At 42.8% G+C, this 22,677-nt stretch overlaps 1 protein-coding gene across 5 annotated transcripts in view; it reads right to left on the bottom strand.

Annotated features, from left to right (window-relative positions):
• Positions 1 to 22,677, bottom strand: part of adgb (androglobin) — a 34,536-nt gene that overhangs the window by 6,635 nt on the left and 5,224 nt on the right. For all 5 annotated transcript variants that reach the window (XM_058057598.1, XM_058057602.1, XM_058057599.1 and 2 more), the window contains 24 exons: positions 22,167 to 22,333; positions 20,660 to 20,746; positions 19,827 to 19,972; positions 18,838 to 18,914; positions 18,536 to 18,710; positions 18,127 to 18,220; positions 17,841 to 17,994; positions 14,268 to 14,313; positions 13,223 to 13,345; positions 11,295 to 11,364; positions 11,154 to 11,217; positions 10,452 to 10,554; positions 9,593 to 9,731; positions 8,762 to 8,876; positions 8,149 to 8,316; positions 7,865 to 8,003; positions 6,774 to 6,908; positions 5,469 to 5,562; positions 4,108 to 4,239; positions 2,240 to 2,393; positions 1,972 to 2,159; positions 1,490 to 1,689; positions 1,123 to 1,292; positions 391 to 493 (listed from right to left, as the gene is read on the bottom strand). In XM_058057598.1, the coding sequence (XP_057913581.1) occupies positions 391 to 493; positions 1,123 to 1,292; positions 1,490 to 1,689; positions 1,972 to 2,159; positions 2,240 to 2,393; positions 4,108 to 4,239; positions 5,469 to 5,562; positions 6,774 to 6,908; positions 7,865 to 8,003; positions 8,149 to 8,316; positions 8,762 to 8,876; positions 9,593 to 9,731; positions 10,452 to 10,554; positions 11,154 to 11,217; positions 11,295 to 11,364; positions 13,223 to 13,345; positions 14,268 to 14,313; positions 17,841 to 17,994; positions 18,127 to 18,220; positions 18,536 to 18,710; positions 18,838 to 18,914; positions 19,827 to 19,972; positions 20,660 to 20,746; positions 22,167 to 22,333 (3,043 nt within the window). The remainder of the gene's footprint in view (positions 1 to 390; positions 494 to 1,122; positions 1,293 to 1,489; positions 1,690 to 1,971; positions 2,160 to 2,239; positions 2,394 to 4,107; positions 4,240 to 5,468; positions 5,563 to 6,773; positions 6,909 to 7,864; positions 8,004 to 8,148; positions 8,317 to 8,761; positions 8,877 to 9,592; positions 9,732 to 10,451; positions 10,555 to 11,153; positions 11,218 to 11,294; positions 11,365 to 13,222; positions 13,346 to 14,267; positions 14,314 to 17,840; positions 17,995 to 18,126; positions 18,221 to 18,535; positions 18,711 to 18,837; positions 18,915 to 19,826; positions 19,973 to 20,659; positions 20,747 to 22,166; positions 22,334 to 22,677) is intronic.

Raw genomic sequence — 22,677 nt, forward strand, 5'->3', positions numbered from 1 at the left:
TTCCACTTTTAATGTGCACGCCGACTCTAAAAATTGTTTAATGATCTCTGTGCTATGAAGTTGATAGTGCTTTGGATTTTATTTTCATTTGTGTATATAGTGTTTTATTAATGTACTAATGAGTGACTTAGGAGTTAATTTCAGTATAAAATCAGACTTATGTCACTGTCTAGAAATGGAACACGTGCTGTACGTACCCCGAAGACCTTGTACCACCTTAAGAGAGCAAAATGGTGTCTGAAACGTAAGGGGTGTACTGACTTTGGTGAGATACAGTACATAATGTTTATCAAGGCAAAATTTTGATTTGCTAAACGAAGCAGCCATATTGTGTTGTGTTCACAGTGGTTCTCATGTGTGATACGAGATGGGGAACTTGGCTGAGGGTACCTTGGGTTTCTCTGTAACTGAGCAGATGGGCAAAAGCCAACTGAGTATCATCCAAATCCCAGCTCTGACGCAGCACCTCTGCCCTCACCACATACTTATGCTCCTGTCAAACAAATACAGATAAAACGTCAGTGTAAAATACTGAGAAATGATGCACATGTACACGGTAATTGTTTTGCCTTTAGGTAAACATATTTAAACAGTCTAGAAGCTGCCAACACCGTCTCCTGTGGCAGTCGGTGAAGGAGAACATCATTTTTAATCAAAGATGTCTGCTCTAATTGATCAGTGGTCTTAAGGACAAATCAATACGCCTCCCGCTGATGATTTACTGGATTCGACATGATCCGTTTCATTACCGCGACGGCGCTACTCATTTTTCTTGGATGCCGAAGTACATGGTGTACTGCAACCAGCATGTATGCTGTATGTTCAGATAGCTGATCATACATTACTGCTCCCTGGCAAAGCCAGACACTAACAAGAAAAGCATCCCTCTGGTTTCTGCTGCTCTTCTCTTGAGCATTTTGTCTGTGTGAGAGAATGTGAGTGGGTGGGTGGGTAAGTTCATGTGCGTGCGCGAGTCTGCAAGTAAGGTGCTATGAGTATTTGGCAGTGAAAAATTCATACGAACACAAGCAGAAAGCAAGTGGGAGAGGAGGAGAAGAAGCAGCAGTAAGAGAGAGAAGGAAAGTGTCAGAGCAACCCGTGAATACATGCAGTCGGCGTTACCGGTGTTGCCGGCGTCTCGGTGGGCGGCTGCGAGTGGTCAGCTGCAGAGTCTGATTTCCCAGATGTACTGCCCTCCTCGTCTTCTTCTTGACTGCCGTCTAATTCCTTGATTTCATTCTCCTGGGTGGGGGTTATGTTCTGGTTCTCCTCCTCTACTGTGCAACTGGGAGCTGTAACAAGGAGAGCAAAGGCCTGAGTCGGAGGAAAAGGAAGACAAATGGCGAGTGTTGCGTCCTGTTATTACAGCAGGAATTGGAAAGCAAATTAAATAGTTGGGAAACTTTACTCTAATGGGAAAAAAGCTATCTCCGCTTGGTTAAATTCTAAAAATAACACATAAAACATACATTAAAAACACATCCCAAACCTAATGGCTCCTCCTCATCCTCCTCCTCCTCTTCTTTGCTGGGTAGGAAGTTGAACACGGGAATCACGGTGACGCCTTGCCCGGTGGCACTGGCCATTTCTTCCTTGTGGTCCAAAATGGACAAACGTATCATCACATGTGGACAGGATGTCTTAAAGTGAATAGTGATGAGAACCGGTTCGGTCACCTTCACAGAATAGCTGCAAAAACATTACAAATTGCAGATAAATCTAACATTTGAAAAAAATATATACTGAAACACAACACTTTCTGCAACCTGCTACAAAACAAGTGTCGCAAAACATGAGCAGGAGGGGATAGAAAAGAAGAAAACAGAAAACAGAGAGGGGAGTGCGGGGATAAGAGGGGTACAAAAAGAGACAAGAACAGCAACAACTGCTGTTAATGCCTGGCTAATTTACATGAGTATACCGTTTAAAGAGACCCTAAGGTTAATGAGGTGTGGTGCTACTTGCTCTTACCCACATATAATATTCTTCTTGTTAGGAATATAATAATCCTGGAATTCCTGCATGGAAAATGTGCTGAGTGGAGATGGGTGGGACAATTTCGGCAGAGGCTCCCTTGTACAAGTCAAACGCAAGGTCCACTTGGAACCAGCAGGGGGCCATTCGGTGGTGATCGCCTCGGCCACAAAGGTGTAACCCAGCTGCAATGGGAGATTTAGAAAAATATATATGCTTGAAGGATTTGACATTAATCTTTAATTTAGTGGTGAATAGACGCAACCATGTTGGGTTGATAAAGATGGGGCGGGATTCTTGTGATGAGCTTGGTCAGCTCTTCTCCCGTGTCGTTATTTATGATGTGCAGCCGGGAATGGGGAATAGTGCAGTAGACCTTTGGTAACACCAATGTCTCCCTAGTAAAAAAGAACACCTCCCTTCACACACACACACACACACACACACACACACACACACACACACACACACACACACACACACACACACACACACACACACACACACACACACACACACACACACACACACACACACACACACACACACACACACACACACACACACACACACACACACACACACACACACACACACACACACACACACACACACACACACACACACACACACACACACACACACACACACACACACACACACACACACACACACACACACACACACACACACACACACACACACACACACACACACACACACACACACACACACACACACACACACACACACACACACACACACACACACACACACACACACACACACACACACACACACACACACACACACACACACACACACACACACACACACACACACACACACACACACACACACACACACACACACACACACACACACACACACACACACACACACACACACACACACACACACACACACACACACACACACACACACACACACACACACACACACACACACACACACACACACACACACACACACACACACACACACACACACACACACACACACACACACACACACACACACACACACACACACACACACACACACACACACACACACACACACACACACACACACACACACACACACACACACACACACACACACACACACACACACACACACACACACACACACACACACACACACACACACACACACACACACACACACACACACACACACACACACACACACACACACACACACACACACACACACACACACACACACACACACACACACACACACACACACACACACACACACACACACACACACACACACACACACACACACACACACACACACACACACACACACACACACACACACACACACACACACACACACACACACACACACACACACACACACACACACACACACACACACACACACACACACACACACACACACACACACACACACACACACACACACACACACACACACACACACACACACACACACACACACACACACACACACACACACACACACACACACACACACACACACACACACACACACACACACACACACACACACACACACACACACACACACACACACACACACACACACACACACACACACACACACACACACACACACACACACACACACACACACACACACACACACACACACACACACACACACACACACACACACACACACACACACACACACACACACACACACACACACACACACACACACACACACACACACACACACACACACACACACACACACACACACACACACACACACACACACACACACACACACACACACACACACACACACACACACACACACACACACACACACACACACACACACACACACACACACACACACACACACACACACACACACACACACACACACACACACACACACACACACACACACACACACACACACACACACACACACACACACACACACACACACACACACACACACACACACACACACACACACACACACACACACACAACACAGAGAAAATAAATGATTAAATTCCATGTTATAGCAATCTGAATTTATCATTCCATTTGTCAAATCCATTCTAAACCCGCCAAGTGACAAACATAGACAAACCTAAAGATCAAAATCCAAGAGGTGGCTTTGTCTGGGAAGCTGACGGAGTAATCGGCAAAAACTATTTTGGTCCATTCATCCAGCTGACAGGGGTAGAGTGTGGCCTTTTTATCATAAAGTTCAAACATGTTCCTGTGAAGGAAACACACAAACATCAGTTTCACACAAAATTACACATGCAAAAGAGCAAAAAATTTAACTTGCTAAACATAAAATATGCCGTCATGCTTCCACAGAAAATACCAGTGACAGAAGAATGATAAAACCAAATTAAGTTATTGTTTGTGATGTAGCGGTAGTGTAGCAACTAAAGTGGTCCACGGTTCTTTGTCCTGGCTGACATTAATAGTTAAAGAAGAATGGGATGTACACGGACGTCCTCGCTACATCGCGGTTCGAACATCGCTCATCCCTCACCTATCGCTGCTTCATGTTTGAATCCAGCCTACTAAAAAAAATGCATATTTAACCAAATTGTGCTTATTCTTGGCATAAATTGGACATTTTCTAGCATAAAAATTCCTAAATTAACAAAAATACAATTACAAGGCAGATGATGCATGCTAATTGTGAAAGTAGTTTGTACTTTGGCCACTAGGTGTCAGTAATTGTTCAGTGAGACAAGCATCAGACATGATCGCCAGAACAGGCACAATAATGAGATGCGACAAGCTAAAACTCAACTCTGAACCTCTGATGTCACTTCCTGTCCACACATCTGTCCGCTGGCCACTAAGGTCCCCTGGGGAACACATTTACTGTGACACAAAAGCAAGAATTTTATGAACGTCTTAAATGGCTTATTTACTCTATGATTATGTCTACTATATCGACCATTACATTGATGAGATAATAGCCGATGCAGGAAGAATTCCTATTTCTATTGACTGTTTTTGTTTAAATATGAACAATGAAGAGGTCAACAAGCATCGTGGAACAGACTGTGATTGACCTTAAGGGTTCCACTATTTAAAAAAAGGAAAAAAAAGAAGCCTCCATACACGCGAGCAGGCGCTCATGCGCAAACATACTTCCCCAGGCAGCAGGTCATATGGCAGACGCTGCTAGCTGATTGGAACAACGTAAGGATAAACAGCAGATGGTACCACTGGGAAAAAGATGGAACACAATGTGGAAAAATGCTCCCTGCCTGGCCGCCACAGGCCACCACAACCAGGAGAGGGAGCCAATTCTGGGCGTGTGGCAACGTAGAGAGGCTCAAAGGGATGACAGGATATCAAATATACAGCACATACTGTAGCAGCAGTAGCGGGGAGCCCTCTTAATAATCTCACCTGCACTGCTTTGAAACGCTGTGTGAAAAGACTAAGGCCATTCAAGACAGTATAACCTTCATTTACCATAGCAAGGTGGAGGCGTGTTTGTCAGTGTCGGACTCAACCCTTGACCACATGTCTGAAAGGACTGAAGATGCGCAGCTCTTCCCTTTTACAGCTGGATGGACGAGGAGGACACAAGCACAAGGCAAAGTACGATTAAAGATGAAAGACAATGCACATTGCCAATACATGAAACATTCATCGAGGATGACCTACTTTTACAGCGGGAAGCAGCAATTGCTCAATGTATTTTGGGGAGTGGAAATAGGAGTACATGTATTATTCTTACTGTATATTGACATAGCAACAGTGTAAGGGCGTCCACAGGCGGCTTTGTTTTGGCTTTTCAATGAACAATAACATAAGAATTAAATAATTTCTTCTCATCTAAATTGATGCTATTATCACTGGGGCCAAGGCAGGTCACAGACAGATAAAGAACTACTATGTTGATATCCCCAGGGGGGGCAAGGAAAAGTGGCGGTGTCAATCGAAAAGCCCATTTGTTCTTTTCCTGAATACGTTTTAATATTTGGTGCTTTCAGTAGCTGTCATTCTTGACTAATGAGTAAACCTATTTGAAAAAAAAATGTGCTCCACTAGTTGCTATGCAAGCTATAAAAGAAGAGTCAAATTCCCACTGAACCTATCGTTCTGTCCTGTTTTATGCAAATGCTCCTTTAATGAGGCAGTGGCCAACTCCCATATGTGCATGTTATTCAGGGAGTGACATTGTCATGTGTTGTGCCTTTAGAAGGCACAGTTAGCTTCAGGCCTCTGGTATAAAAAGAGAGCATCTGGGCAAAGTGAGACTTTACCTTGACAGTAAAATGACACACTACTGGGGAAAATATCGGGAAATATCAAACATACCAAAGCGAAATATACCCTCGCCTCCAGCACACACACAAAAAAAAACAACAAGACTGCAAAGGATGTGGTGTGCATGCGTGCCTTTTAGGCTATGTGTATGTATTACCACTGCGGCAACCCCTGCTCTGTCAGGACGTATTAGAAAGACTGGCAGTCTCATACTCTGCTCAGAGGCTCAATACATGCCACCAGGCTAGATCAAACTGTGACCAGCGAAAGCAGACGGTGTCTTGTGCATGCTTTTATGTGTTTGGACAGTGCATCATAATCCCTTCATGGAGACAGATGTGCGACTACTACTGCTGCTGCTGCTGCAGCCCGTTCAGCCTCCCCGAGTCGTGCAAATCATCGGAGGAGAGCAGGAAATTGCAGTTACGACAACAGCGTGTATTGTCACACAAACTGTTGGTATTAAAGTTGGGATGTGCGAGTTTTCTTTGTGTGTCGGGTTACCAGATTTGGAGGATTTGAGGACCAGTCGCACCAAGCGTCCCCTGAACGCAGCCTGCAGAAGAGTTGCCGCCTTGACCTCCTCAGCTGTTGGATGCCTGTCGTTCCAATTTTCTGGAGGCTCCGACTCTTCATGCACTTTTTGAAGAATAGCCGTGCAAAACAACAGCGACAAATGAACACTTGCACTGGAAATGATCAACACTTTTCCCACTCAAATAGTGGCTATTATACATACATATATTATAAAATACAAAATTATCATAGGTATATTGGAATATAGTGAGTTATTTATGCTTTTATTTTTTTCCATTTAGTCCATGTATGTATATCCATTTTATTTTTTTCCATTTAGTCCATGTATGTATATCCAGAGTATATTTAAACAGGTTTATATTCAAACAGTATTCTTCCAATACTTGAAAAGCCTAGTTAAATACTGCATTTTTTAGTATTAATACCGTTTCCTCAAACAGTATCTATTGCACGATACATTATAATCTATTAATTTTTGGATACTTATTTAGTCAATATATAATATTAGTGCATAGGGCATATTGAAATATTTTAAGTATTATTTTAGGCAGGCTTAAAAATGTATTTTCATGTTATCACACTGTAATTTCTTTGTAATATTTGATTGTTTAGTAAAATATTGTTTCTATTTATTAAGTACTAGTACTGTGTTTCTTGAAATTACAAAAACTATAAAATATAATAGCTGTATTCTGGCTATTATATAAATGCATATATATAAATATACAGCTATATTTAGTAAATATATTATTAGAAGTATATTTAAATATTTGAAATATTTTTTTGATTTGCTTAAATAATTATATTCATTTGAATATTATCATTTCATTATTTATTTTCTTGCAACATTTTTTGTGGAAAAATGTATGAAATATTTGAAAAGCCTGGCTTAGTGATACTAACACTGTAGTTAATACAGTAGTTTGCTTGTACTGTGTCAGTTGTCATTTTAGTGCGTGTTTGCAAAAGACATCATATACCAACCCATTGAAGTACAAGACTACTAAAAACTACTATGATAAAATGAACACATAGAACCAGCCAGAAATGACTGTTACATGCAGGAGAGCGTGCTCTGGGTGCCCTAGCCAGGAGTGAAGGGTCAACAGTGAGGACCATTATGGCGAAGCGCTCCTGTGGGGTCATTCTCCTGCCCAGGGCATCACACAGCATGTAGTAGAGGGCCAAGCTGAACACCTAAGGGTGCGCATATAGGAGAGAAAGAGGCGGGATGTGAGCAGTGATTGACGGATGGAGCAGTCTTGACAGATTCTGAATGAGGCTGGCACTGAAAATGTTTATAAGTACATAATACTATACTCCAGTGTAAACAGTGTCCAACCTTGTGGATCTGCCATTTTTCTAATGGGGTCTTTTCTTTGGGGCAGTAAATCTCCTCCAGGGTGCTTCTTGCTTGACGGTTGCGTCCGCGCTTGTCATAAAAGGTAGCTACCATTTTAGACAAGGCCCGCATGATAGACATTGCCTTCTCCATGAAACGAAGACTTTCCTGTTTAAACAACAAAGGAAGCTGTTAGTTAGTACTGTTAGTAAATATCCATCATATTTCTGTCCCAACTTATTTGGTACCACTTTTGCAGTGAGATGAACAAGAAACTGAAGCAACAAAGTGGTTTCATAATTTCTTCCATGACTATAAATGAATGAATCACACAATAAATGAAAATGAACTCGATCATTTTGCGTTTCACTCTGTGCATTGGTTTCAGCACCTTGCTGCGTTTGTTACACAGAACAATGGCATGAACAGAGTGAGCCCTTTTGTCAGTCATACAGTCCCAATCGCTTCAGGCCATGTGTTTGCTTGCAAAGTGCAACTGCATACAAGCATATAACATGTCATGATTTTGTTTACGGGCTAAGCTATTATGGGATGGGATCTCGATATCTTGAGCGGTATAACAAGTGAGCATACATTGTGCAGTGTGTTTGACCTTGGTACATTGTGACATGATGGTGTCCTCGTCCCCGAAGAAGAAAGGCATCTTGCTGCACAGGTGAACATGGTAGCCCAGCTCTGCATTTGCGTGAAGGGCAAAAACATGGCGCCTGAGGGAGGAAACAGAAGCATGTTTTTTTTTTTTCCCTTCTACCCGTCTTCTTTGAAATATGTTTTTGGTGACACTGAGCGCGGCCCAGTCAAAGGAGAAGCAGCCTGGCATGATCTCAGCCAAAGCACCAAGCTGAGTTCACAGTCTGGTCAGACCTGTGAAAAGAGAAACTCGGCTCCATTAGCTTTACATAATTCAGCCGTCGCATACCAACGAGATGGATGAGCACCGAGGCAGAGCCCCGGCGAGCGCTATCAAACACAGAGACGGCGTCCAAAATTAAGATGAAGGAAATGACTGTTGGGTGAGAAAATGGGGAAACGGACAAAGTGAAAGAAAGGGGGAGCGGAGACGTCAAGAAAAAAAATGACAAAGATCAAAGCAGAACAGCATGTTTGAATGATGGAAACAAGAAAGAACACGTTGAAACTAATTGGCAAATAGTGAAGCGCATACAGATGAGCTGCCATTAATGCTGAGAAATAGCAAGAGAAGAGAGTGTGCAAAGAGCAGATGACCATTACAATAACAGAGAGTGTGTGACTGGGAGCTGGCAGTAATTACCCTGCTGCACACCCTGTCTGCACCTGGTGCCATAAACCAGACCCCTCTACTTATGGGCCAAGCACTGGACATTCAAGTCTTGGTCCTCTTCATCAGGACTTCCTTGTGTAAAGTGTGTGAAGAAAATGTAAACCATGAAGATGTTGTTACCCTGGTGATAAGTTCAGCACAATGGCTTTGAAGGAGTTGGTTTCAATTGTGAATATAGGCGGCTGGCACTGGCGGCTCTTCCAATGGTATGGGGCAGCCTGAAGGAGTCCCGGGCTTGGAGCTGATTGGATGTCACTGCCTGAGACGTCACGTGGGAGATACAGAGTCAATTATCACAAACAAAAAACAGACCTCGTCCATGCTTTTCCATATTTACCTTAAATGTTCCAATGCTACATTCCATTAACCAAGACTCTGAGTGCCGTCGAGTGTGTGGTTGACAAACGCAAATAACCCACAGGGTAAAAAAAACCCAAAACAAAACAATGGCATTAACACACAAACTGATATGGTTGAACGCATACCGGGCACTTTTTCGTTTCTCAAATATTCTTTAGTCTGTAAGTAATGTGCAACTATCATTATACTTATGTGGACTGACAAATTTCCGTGAAGTTGGGTTCAATGGTAATAAATTCAATATGACATAGAAAAAAGGTTTTCAATCTTCTAAATATGATTTTCAACATTATTAGAGCCCTGTAGACATGAAACAGCACCCCTATAGTCCTCCCTACACTCTTATTACCCAATATAGTAGATATAATCAGAGAAACTAAAACATATTAAACATAAATAACAGAAAACCTCTACCTCTTCATGTGTTTTAAAATGGCAGTTCAAAATTAACTCATCGGCGGTATTGTTTGTTGCTGGGTTGTGTAATATGCTTATTATTGCACCTTTTTATACAGCCCAATCAAAACATCCTATTATTATTGGCTGCTTCCGATTATTATTAGAGCATTTATGGTATAGGTTCTAATCTTTGCGCTTGCTGTTGAGCAAAGGGACTTACTTTCCGTTTCTCCCCAGCGAAGCAGGACAGAGAAACTGATGAGGATCTTAAAAGGATGCAGGCTGTCCATGTACAGGTAGTAAGTGCCTCTTGCACATGAAGACTGCAACACACACACACACAGGGCACACTTATCAGTACGAAGGCAAAGAAAATGAAGCGCTGGAAGCCACAGGGAGGGGATGAAAGATAAAGTGATAGAGGCTCGGCTTAATGGAAGCGAGGACGGAGGATGGGGGTATGGGAGTGGAGTCAGTCAGGTGAGATAGACACGACAAACCAAAACACAAGGAGAGGGGCGACAACGACAAGGGTGGAGATAATGCCTACGAAAACACAAGGAGAGGGGCGACAACGACAAGGGTGGAGATAATGCCTACGTGTCTGCAATGACAAGCAGATGTGACGCTGTCCAAGCAGATATGCATACACACACACACACACACACACACACACACTGACTGACAAACACCTTGAGAGCTGTGCTGAGAGTTGATGTGACTCCCTGAGGACAGATAGTACAGTAGGGCACTAATGCTTGCACGGTGGCTTCTATTTCACCTTTCAGCATGACAATGCCCCCAAATCAGCTAAAGATTGGCTTTACCACAAGAAAATTACAAGTTTGAGAATCCAACTGAAATGTGGTGGTTGACCTGAACATGATGTGTCATATCCACAGAAGAATGAGAAAGAGCGTACCTTCAGAAGAGACCTGTGGGCTTGGTGTGGGTAAGCTTCCGGGTTATAGAACACCAGCAGGCGACTGGTGGGGGAGGGGAAACAACATAAATGTGAAAAAAGTGTCGTTTTTGGAGGTGCTATGATCATCATTTGAGATACCTGAAACATTTGGGAAAGTCCTCTAAGTCCACCCAAGCCTCCGGTAGTATAGACTTGGCTGTGCTCTGCTCTAGAAAGGGAGATTGGACACAATCCAAGAGATTCGATTGCATTTATTTCGACATTTATGAAGCAGAATGAGGACTACATTACTGAATAAAACAAGATGTTATCTCTTTTTCTATGCCAAGAGGTGTTGCCAAATTCATTCATTCATTCATTTTCTACCGCTTATCCACACAAGGGTTGCGGCCAGCCAATCACAGGGCACATATAGACAAACAACCATTCACACTCACATTCATACCTATGGACAATTTGGAGTCGCCAATTAACCTAGCATGTTTTTGGAATGTGGAAGAAAAACGGAGTACCCGGAGAAAACCCACACATGCACGGGGAGAACATGCAAACTCCACACAGAGATGGCCAAGGGTGGAATTGAACTCGGGTCTCCTGGCTGAGAGGCCTGTGCGCTAACCACACCACCGCTCGTGCAGCCTGCGTTACCAAATTAAAAAGCTCCATTTGTTATTCCTAATATCCAAATACAAGAAAAACTGTTGTCCCTGAATGTCCCTTTGAATGCCACACATTATTGTCAAAATCTATGGTATGAGATGCTGCAATAAAAAGTGACTCATAGCAAGTTATCCTCCAATCATTATCTTAAATACAGCCAGTGGAATTGGCCAAACTCCCACATGATGGCAACAGTGTAAGCGCACACATGCACATCCACACTCCCACTCACTGACTCCCACTAACTCAAAGCATCTGGAGCAGAGAAGTTATACAGACATACACACACACTAAAGACACACAACGCGGCTCTGCCCCCGAGCTCTCTGCAGAGTCCGAACAGAGCAAAGTGATGTCGCGAGCAGAGGGTCTGCGTCTCTGATGCTGAGCAATGGTTGCCCGTTCACTCAACCCGCAGGTGTTACTAAGCAACTAAACGAGGGCAGAGAGAATTGGACGGCTGTCGTGAGGCATAATTTCAGCGCCGTCTTCTTCTAAAGTGTCTCGGCCAACTAAATGAGGCATGCAGGGAAAGTGGGCGATCCAAGTCCTAATTGGAAACCCGGCTAGCTGATACACCTGATTTCGTTTTCAAAGGTTGACTTTTTTATTGTTGTAAACTGTTTAAAAGGTTCTACAATTTTAAATAGTGTACTGGAAGTGTTATCCAACATCGAGCAGTGATGCTGGAAGTTAGACAGTTGAAAGTGCCTTTAGTCAGCATGTTGTTTAGTGTGTCTGCAGCTTTAATGCTAACGAGCTGTGTTCGCCCACGAATGCGTGTGGTGGTATTCTGCAATTCATCTTATTTTTACATACAGTTGTCCCTCATCTATCACGGTTAATTGGTTCCAGACTCGACCATGATAAATCCTACTTTGCAAAAATTGACTTAATAAATTCAAGATTTTCATAGATATGGCACAGAAAACTTGTTTGCATCTTCTAAATGCTGTTTTTTTTTTACATTATTAGAGCCCTCTAGACATGAAATAACACCCCTATAGCCACCTTTACATTTGTACTGGCAAATATAGTAGATATAATCAGAGAAAATAAGACATACTAGGTAACAGACTCATGTGTTAGCAGTTTCCCACAGCGTACTTCCTGCAGTGGCTATTGTCTCATCAATGTACTGCAATGGCGGCTGTAAATGGCTTTACACTCGTATTACCAAATATTGTAGACGCCATGCATTGAAAACTGCCTGCATTTAGAATCATTTTGTTCATGTAAAACTATAAAAACCTGGTCTGGTGTTTGAGAGTCAACCTCTGATGACATCATATACGGATTATATAATGTTCAGGACCGGTTACCATTTTGTTTGCTAGCTAATAGGATGCTGACAGGAAAGGCAGTTTTCTGATAATTAAAAAAAAAGGGAATACAGATTGACTTACGCAGTGAACCAATGACTTGAGAAGAGGCGCGCCATTTTGGACGCCACTGGTTCCCCGACTTTTCACAACCGCGTTCCCCTTCAGACATCTGACTGGAAGTCATGTACCCGCTACTCCGGCACACTTAAAAAAAACATATACCACACAATGTAACACATTTAATATAGTATTAAATATGTCATATATTATGAAATTATATTAAAACATCATGCGTTTCATTTTTCAATGGCCCAAATTATTTTTTTAACCTTTAACATGGAAACATGACTCGGAGTGCTAACATAGTCACATGACGCACAAAGTAACCTACCTACTACGCCGTGTGGCTCATATACATATACATGTATATATACATATACTCATATACAGTATTCCTGCCGCAAGGCATGCAGGGCCGTTTTCATTTCCAATGTTTTATTGTTCATAGTTCATATTGTTCGTGCAGCTGGACTACCCAGCATGCCTTGCGGGCTTTGGGAGTAACGGTATAAGTTACGCGTTATGTTTTGTTTATCACCGACATATTGCAGTAGTGGTTGATTTATGTGATGCGTTAACTTGCTTTTGTTTCATTGGCAATTTCACTGCTGTGTTATTGTGCAATGACAATATAGAAAGTCTATGTCTATGTCTCTAATGTCTGTTTTGGTCAAGTAGTTTGTAAAATAAATTACCCGCAAAAAATGCAACTTATACTCCAGTGCGACTTATGTATGTTTTTTCTACCTAATTATGCTTTTTAGCCTTGTGCGACGTATACTCCGGAGCGACTTATCGTCCAGAAAATACGGTATATGGACTTAAAGAGGTAGAAACCGCTGTTAGATCAGTTAAAATGCCACATTTGCACTGTAGTTCTAATTAGGGGTGCAACAATACATGTACAGTAAACCCTTGCTTATCGTGGTTAATTGGTTCCAGACCCCACCATGAATTTTGTGTATTGATGTGCCCCCAGCAGTCATTCCTGCTCATTTGTCATAACGAGTGAAGCATTGGCCATAAGAAGTGCCTGTACAGTTTTGTGTTTCATCACTGCTTATACCAGTAGAGACGGTCTCCTCGTCCTTCTTCCTGTCCTCTGTAGCAACCTGAAGGGACAGAAAAGGAGCAAGAAGTGAGGCATATATGAACAGAGAGCTGGTGACAGAGTCAAACTATCAAAGGCACACCCCGGAGACACGCCTCCTCTAGAGACCCGCTTCAAGAGACGAGCCTCCGGAGACACGCCTCCGCCTCCTCTGGCTATTCTCTGACAGCTGTGGTGGTGCGCCGTCGTCACTGATCACCACAGGACACCAGACAGGGTTTAATGCGACAAGAGCTTCTCCTCCCCTGCTGCTCCAAAAAACATCGCTCGGGAATAGCAGCGCTAATTTACTCTGACTGTCGTTAACAGATGAGGAGTTATTATGTTGTTGTTTAGCATGTTAATTCTATTCGAGGGGGGAATTATACAACTGCTCCGATTTCATGTTCATTTGCCTGACAAATAATTCAATTTACCTAATTAGTCAAAAACAAATCCCATCATATTGTGCCTGACAGGGGATTATGAGAAAGTGGTTCCATGACAGGAAGTGATGCACCTACATCAACCACAAAACTTTCCTCAAAGCTTCCTTTTATCGTAATTGTTCCTCCTAAGTAGCCCCAAGGAGCAATGCTGGTGGAAGTCCAAGAGTTTACTCAGGCGTTGTGTCATGTTACTTCAAAGCATCCCCGGCAACTGATGAGTCAGCGTATGCGTGTGTTTGTGCGTGTGAGTCACGCCTCGTTCTCAATAAGCAGGGGGATTGAGACAGAAAAGAGGAATTGGGATTAGGAGATTGACCTCCCATTGTCGCTTCCTCCTACAGCAAGGGGCGTCCAAACGTTCTCCAGCCTGGGCCACATTGTGAAAAAGGTAAGGATGCAACATATGTCCAAGGAGATATGCTAGGAAGGGATATCAGCTTTGTGATATACTGTAGGTGAAAAAGATCATTATTAGTACAAACGTCGCTCTTGGCCCTTTTTTGCACATTTTTGCTGTTTTTTTTCCAAATATTTAAACTTTTGTCTTGAATAAATTTCGTAAATGTTCTCTTGAAATATTACAACTTTATTCCCATTTTTGGAAACTCTTTTTCCCCAACCTAACTTTTGTTGTTTCTCATATTACGCCATTAAAAAAAATAACTACAATTGCTTTTTTTCATTATTTTAATATTCTATTTTCTTTCTATAATAACACAAGGTTATGCTACTACAATGACATCATTTTTACTATAGTATTATATTATTAATGACAGGAGTTCTTTATTATTTTACAGCTGGGATAGGCTCCAGCATAGCGACCCCAGTGAGGATAAGCGGCATAGAAAATATGGATGGATGATTTTTTTAAAATAATTTTTTCTTTTTAATTCTAAAAATATTTCAGCTTTCTTCTTGTATTTTTATATATAATATTTAATTATATATATATTTATAATATATATATTTAATATATAATTATGATTTTATTCCCACAATATTTTGACTTTTCCACAAGCCTAATTTTTAGTTGTTTGTCATAATACTACATCTTGCTCCTAAAATGTTTCATCATAATATTACAAAAATATGCACGTCAACTTTATAGCAAATATATTTTTAGAAAAAAGAGCCACGGGCCGCGCCTTGGACACCCCTGTCCTCCAGTGTACGTCTACGTGTTCTTACTGTGGCGTTTCCAAACCAAATCCAAGCAGAGTAAGTCCTGTCAAATAGACCGCTTGTCTTACGTGACTGATCTTACATGCGAGACTCTGAGGATTTTAATCTGCCGCATTCTGATTAGAAAGCTATTTTTTGTGACCAAATCACAGTCCTGGGCTGGAAACTGGAAGACAGGGTATTTCTTTAATCTCAGCCTTCATGGAGCTTTATTAAGTGACACAGCCAGCAGAGTTAAGTCTCTTCTCCGAGTGACTTCTTCTATGTTATTTTTGTTCCCGGTTTGTGAATATGCTATGAAAACTTTACCTTTCAGTGGTTATACACAGCTTGGACCGGATATCAAAGACCAGTCTAGTAACCTCAACCACAGAAGAACCGTTGGTGATTAAACACATTCCAAGAATAGTAGAGGTTAAGGCAGTATGCTTGCATAAGGGCCCTAATTCTTTAAAGCACATTAAAGTGGGGGGAGAAAGAAAACCATGGGGTGGGGGGGGTATTAGGAACATCATGTGACACCACCATCTTTTCTATTTTAATCCTGGGGCTCAACGCAGATGTTGATTCTGTTGGCAAGAGTTGACAGAAACAGAGGGAGGGGTCAAAGCGGCTAAAAAAAAAAAACAAACAAAAAAAACGCCTTCTCACGTGAACACGTATGTTGGCACACACGTTATCCGGCAACTCGGCTCGTGCCCACGCCGCCCTCATCTAACCTCGCTGTAACTGGTCCCAGTTACACAAGAGGGCAATTAATATGAACTCTATTTTGCTCTGTATGCTAAGAGTGACGTGTAATAATGAAGCCCCCCCCAGGAGACGCAGACACTGATGGCTCACCATCTAATTGCACTGCTTTTTTTCCTTCTCCTCCATGAGCACAATACGCGACCTCTCCCCGTAGCAGACCCGCCGCGACTGCCTCACACCAGAGATTCTATTTTCACATCTCTTGGTTTTCTTGCTCTGCTGCGTCTCCCTATTTTTCATTCCCTCTCCTTTCTCATTAGCAGTAGCGCTCGCCTTCGCCTCCTTATTCCCAGCTATCTTTGCTCTTGTCTGTTTCGCTCTGCCGCCGCTGTTGTTGGCGAACCCGGCGCCCTCATCTCCCGTCTCTTGCTGGATCTCTGTTTAGTGCAGATGTGCCCCTGGTCACTAGTGGCCTGGCCGGGGGACAACAGAAGTGACTTTGAGACTGGGGGATGGCAGCCTTGTTGTCGCTGACAGACAAAGCCAGCCTTATGACGGCATACTCGGACGCAAGGGCAAGAAAATAGAACGTCGCCTTTCCAAGCTGTTTAATATGCACATGTTGGACTGCATGAATGAGTATGGCCCTGCAGAGATTCATTAGAACAGGGGGGTCCAAATTTTCTCATTGGAGGCCTTTTTTTCCTAATATTTTCCATTCTGTTTTTGTATTTCTGCTTTTTTCAGCTTTCTTTTTCTCTTAATTATGACTTTATTTCCATAATATTTTGACTTTTTCATAGCAACCTGTTTCGCAACCTAATTAAAAAAAAAAAAGTCATATTATGATGTTGCATGTTCTCCCCGTGCATGCATGGGTTTTCTCCGGGTACTCCGGTTTCCTCCCACATTCCAAAAACATGCTAGGTTAATTGGCGACTCCAAATTGTCCATAGGTATGAATGTGAGTGTGAATGGTTGTTTGTCTATATGTGCCCTGTGATTGGCTGGCGACCAGTCCAGGGTGTACCCCGCCTCTCGCCCAAAGACAGCTGGAATAGGCTCCAGCACCCCCGCGACCCTTGTGAGGAAAATCGGTAGAAAATGAATGAATATTATGATGTAAAAATAAGCTCTCAAACATTTAAACTTTACTACTAAGGTTTTACAAGGTGCCACAAACAGCCCCCGGGCCACAGTTTGGACACCCCTGAATTAGAAGTACCTCTGTCTCATCAGACACGGTGTTGCCACATGTCGTGGTGACTTCAGTGGAATCAGGATCAAGGCCCACTTGGTTTTCCATCTCCGTTGTCTCAGAGATGGTTTCCAGTGGGGCTTTGTAGAGCAGCTTCCTCGGAGTGGTCCACTTCTCCACACTGACACAAAGATACATATTTATGTCCTACAGCATCATATGAGACGGCACTTGCAGTAATGGGCCATACTGTCTATGACTGAGTATGAGAAGGAAAAAGATGGCACTGATGTGACTGTTGTGGAAAACTCACGGCTCTGTGACGGGTTCAGAGCTGCTCTTGGCATTCTGGTCGATAAAAGGGCTGGCGATGGCGATGAACTCCTCTGGTTTGGACAAAGGAATCACTGCAAGAGCAAAACACAGAAGCGATCACACTTTATCTGCAGATCAGCTGATGTCAGACATATGCAAGCCAGAATCTATTCTCACTACTCAAATATCTTCCAACGCTGTATAACCTCTCTACCGTAGCGTCTCCTGATTTAGACTTGCTCGCTAGTCGTATTTATCTAAGACATTCACCTACACTGTATCACCGAATATGTGCTTTTGAAATCATTTGATATACGCCTCTCTATTTTTTTTCCTCCTAATACTGTACTAGCACTTAAAAACCAGCACTCGTATGCGCTCTTTTCCTCTCTTTGCATCCGGCTTACCCCGTGGTTCATCACGGATCACAATCTTCTTGGTTTGGCGGATGAGTTTCCATTCCGGCAGAGGTGGAGGCGGAGGCGGTAACTCCAAGGGGCAGGAACGGGTTCTGGTCAACAGGACGATGTGGCTGTGCGGCAAACAGAGGGTGTAACGACGGAGAGTCTCTGAGGAGTCGGCCTGTGTGCCGGTAAAACACACAAAGTGCGGGAATCAATCACTTGGCAAATACTGGGATGACTGGGGCCACACACACACACACACACACACTATACACTATACAATAAAATAACTATAGCAGACATACCATGTTTGTGTACACAAAGGGTTCGTTGTGCAGCTGATTAGGATAGAAGCTGGCACACACAATCATCTTGGGGTTACCTGAGAAACATGCACATAAATGGCAAGCCACATACACACAAACACACACACACACACACACACACACACACACACACACAACACGAAAATAAAATGAAAGGAGGTTAAAGAGGTATAACACATAGTGTAGGTTATCTACACATGGCCCATCTTAAAGTGGATTTTATGAGGCAAAAGGCAGTTAGGGGCCATGGAAAATGAATTTAAAAGGACTACAGAGAGCCATGATGGGAGCAACGCCAGATTAATACGCCAGCAACACATTAACAACTGAACACAGAAGCAGTTCCTCTACTGCGTAGCAATTTAGGGATTTAAATGCTTGCGGATTCAATAGAGAATGGGACGAGTGGCATAATGTGCCTTCTCCTTTTGTGTTCATATTGCTCTCAACATAATGGATATGATACAAAGAATGAGACCGATCTTTCCAAGTAATTGTGTGACAATCATCCTATCATTTCTGAGGATGTTGACGTCATTGGATAACCACACTTGACTCGGGAAGCTCGTCTGCCCTGCACACTGCTCCCTCTGCTGGTTTATTTATAGTCCACCATCCACGGATGCACCCGCCCTGCGTGCTTCATAATACATGAGCGTAGGAAAACAGGAAGTGATGCTTGAAGCGACACTGAAAGGGCTTTGAGTTACTCCTGGAGCTGTTCCTGTCCCGCAAGTTCATCACCAAGGCAATATCATAAAGGTTGCATACGCGCTGCATTGAAACAATCTAGTCATTCACAAGTGGCAGATTGTGCCATTAAATGAAATATTCATCATCATGCTCTATACTTGTTGAATTATGAATGCAGGAGGATGAAAGTAAAGGTATTTATTATATGCATGCACAAATGTTACTTGTGGTTGTGTAGTATGTGTGTGTATGTCTGACAGTGGGACGCTTCAGACCTTTATCTAGATCCGGTCGATGGGTCCTGTAGTCGTGAGCAGAAGTCCGCCTTGACACCTTTTTGTGTGCCACTTTCTCACTGAAGTGCACAAATTCAGGGATGCTGCCTCGTATGAAATCCCACGTTTGCCTCTGGCACACGACGCTGGGAGGAAGTTGGAGAGGAATCAGGAAGGGGTGACACTCAAATGAAGTCGTTACTAATTGCTTTGCTTTTTAAAAAGGTCCCATATTACAGTCCTTTACATGAGGAGTGTGTGATGTCTCATTTTTAATAGCTGCACCATAATAAGTTCACCTATTAGCTGAAGAAACACAAAATGTCAAACAGCCCACGTCTGCAGCTGACTGACACTTTAAGATGTGTAGACAAGCCTGATTTTTTTTTTGAGTGGTCTCTCATATAGCTAGGGCCGGGTCAGAGGTGGGATCTTGTTCCCACCAACAGTTGGAGCGCATATACATGCTCTAAGGTGGTTTTGTCATGCAAATCCTATGGGACAGATATCCCCCCCCCATTCACGTTAAGTTTGTCCTAAGTGTAACTGCTGTCGAGAGCCTGTCTGCTGATCTAGCAAGGAGAAACCAAACGTTAGTGGGAGCAAAACAACACTGATAGTGAAAGTCCTCCTCCATCCCCCGGAGGGAGGGCATTTCTGTAATAAAATCATTAAAAAGTCAATTTTGTATAATAGGGGACCTTTAAAATATGGCACTCAATTTTATTATACCCCTAGCTTATTATACCCCTATGTTAGGCACCGTGTGATTTTCTATTTACGACTACAACAAGGAGAATCATACACGATGATGGGAAGACACTGGAGCTTACTTTATCAGGCTGACTTCTGGGATCCATCCGGTGAGTTGGTGGATGAAGGTGAACTCCCCCATCTCCCGGGAAAGCTGCAACATTTTACTGAGAAGAAGTGTGATGTGTTTAAAACACAGTATGCAAACATAGACCAACACCGGGGTGTCCAAAGTGCAGCTGAGCCACAATAGCAGCCATTGGCCAAGGAACTGCCCTGTTGGATGAAAAATTGTTTTATTTTAAACTGAGTGTTAAGTTGCTGTGTGATGATTTTGGCATTCTTTGTACGATGACACCGTGGTGACCTCCTGTGATAACTGAATGGTTGACAACAGTGTTGCCAATTTTGTTGTTACAACCCTCCCTTAACTGGCAACAAATCTAGTAACTTTGTCTGGCGTCGTTGGGGAGTTTTCTGGTATTTGGGGACTCAACAGTGAAAGCACATACTGTTCTGCATTTTGTGTCCTCACTGAGCAACAGCGGGTGCTGTTGACAGGTCCATGCCGCCCAAAGGCAGTCCCAAGGCGGCTGTGTACTGTCAGCTTCCGCGGCACACAGAGCATGATGTGGAGCTCAGTGGAATGTATTTAAATGATTAGTAGTAGTTCTGAAATATAGAAGATGCCACATAAATTAGAACATAAATTAGGAAATAATGTTAACTTTTGACTATAAACATGTGTTGTTGTACAAAATATCAAAGGGGCCCTTGCATTCGTCAGTTTTTCACGATGTGGCCCTCACTGGAAAACGTTTGGACACCCCTGCCCTAACATAACACCAGCAAAGTCCTCATCCATGAGGGACAGCATTTCAAAAGTCATGTTTGGGTTCTTCAATCACACATTTTCCAAAGTCAAATCCAGGTACTATCAATATACTTTGTCTTAGTCAATGCAGTTGCGGTAAATGACTATTATGGAGTTAACACTTCCAGTCATCTTCTAGAATAAAGTGTGTCACAGTGAGTAGAGCACTGGTAGTCCAAACAGATGGCCCCAACAACTCTAATTGCCCCTCCTGGGAATGGCTGTGGCCAACCTGTCCACTCCCCAGTCATGACACTTGTGGAAGCGACTTCAGTAGGTCTTGAAAAAATAAATCATCATTAAAATGTATATATATGGTTTTGCCCAGTAAGTGGACACCTGGGCAAAGTTTGGAACTTTGGCCAGCGTGACTTATGAATGATTCACCGGGAGAAAAGTCTCCTTTGTTTCCTGACTCAGATTAAACATTAATGTGTCGAACGTTCCGTGAACGGCGGAACAAGCACCTTTATACACGCCATGTTGCTCCATCACAGACATGCCACTACATTCTGAGGTCAGGTCAAGGCCTGGCTGAGTCAGCAAAATACTGTCTGCTGGGGGTTCTTACACAGGTTTTTAAACATTTAAAGTGAAAAGAATCAACCATTTATATAGTCACCACTGCATTTTGATTATTTTTTATCAAAAGACAACTATTGATGTGTTCATGGTGATGTTGATTAACGTCTTGAATGGAAATGGACACTCACTTTCTGTTGTCATCTACAATGTGAGGTCTTGTGTTAATAACTTTAATGAGAGCCTTGGCCAGCAGCATGGGCCACAGTTCTGAACGGCAGCTGGAAGCCGGGAGCAGCAGCCTATTCTCTTTGTCGAATGGCATCAAATCATCCACTGTTATTCTCCTCCAACAGCCCTGAATGGACAGAGGAAGAGATGGTAAAATGATGGTGTGTGTGTCAGTAGAAGGGGAAAAGACAGTAAGGCACACAAAGAGTTACATGGCACTCCGCTCCACTATCCAGGTTATGGTTATCCAAGGAGGGTTAAATCAAGAGCAGGGGTGTCCACACTTTTTCCACCACGGGTTTTTGTAGGGAAAAAAATAGCTACTTTTGTGTTTTTGTCAAAAGAAGACTTTTTTTTCTACTAAAATCTTAATTTTTGCAAAAAATAAAAAGGGTACTTTTTTAAAATCATACTTTTCTTCATAATTTTTTGGGTAAAAATATATTTCAGGACAGACATTTTTTTGCTCTA

Source organism: Doryrhamphus excisus, chromosome 19, assembly GCF_030265055.1.
Source record: "Doryrhamphus excisus isolate RoL2022-K1 chromosome 19, RoL_Dexc_1.0, whole genome shotgun sequence".
Taxonomy (NCBI): Eukaryota; Metazoa; Chordata; class Actinopteri; order Syngnathiformes; family Syngnathidae; genus Doryrhamphus; species Doryrhamphus excisus.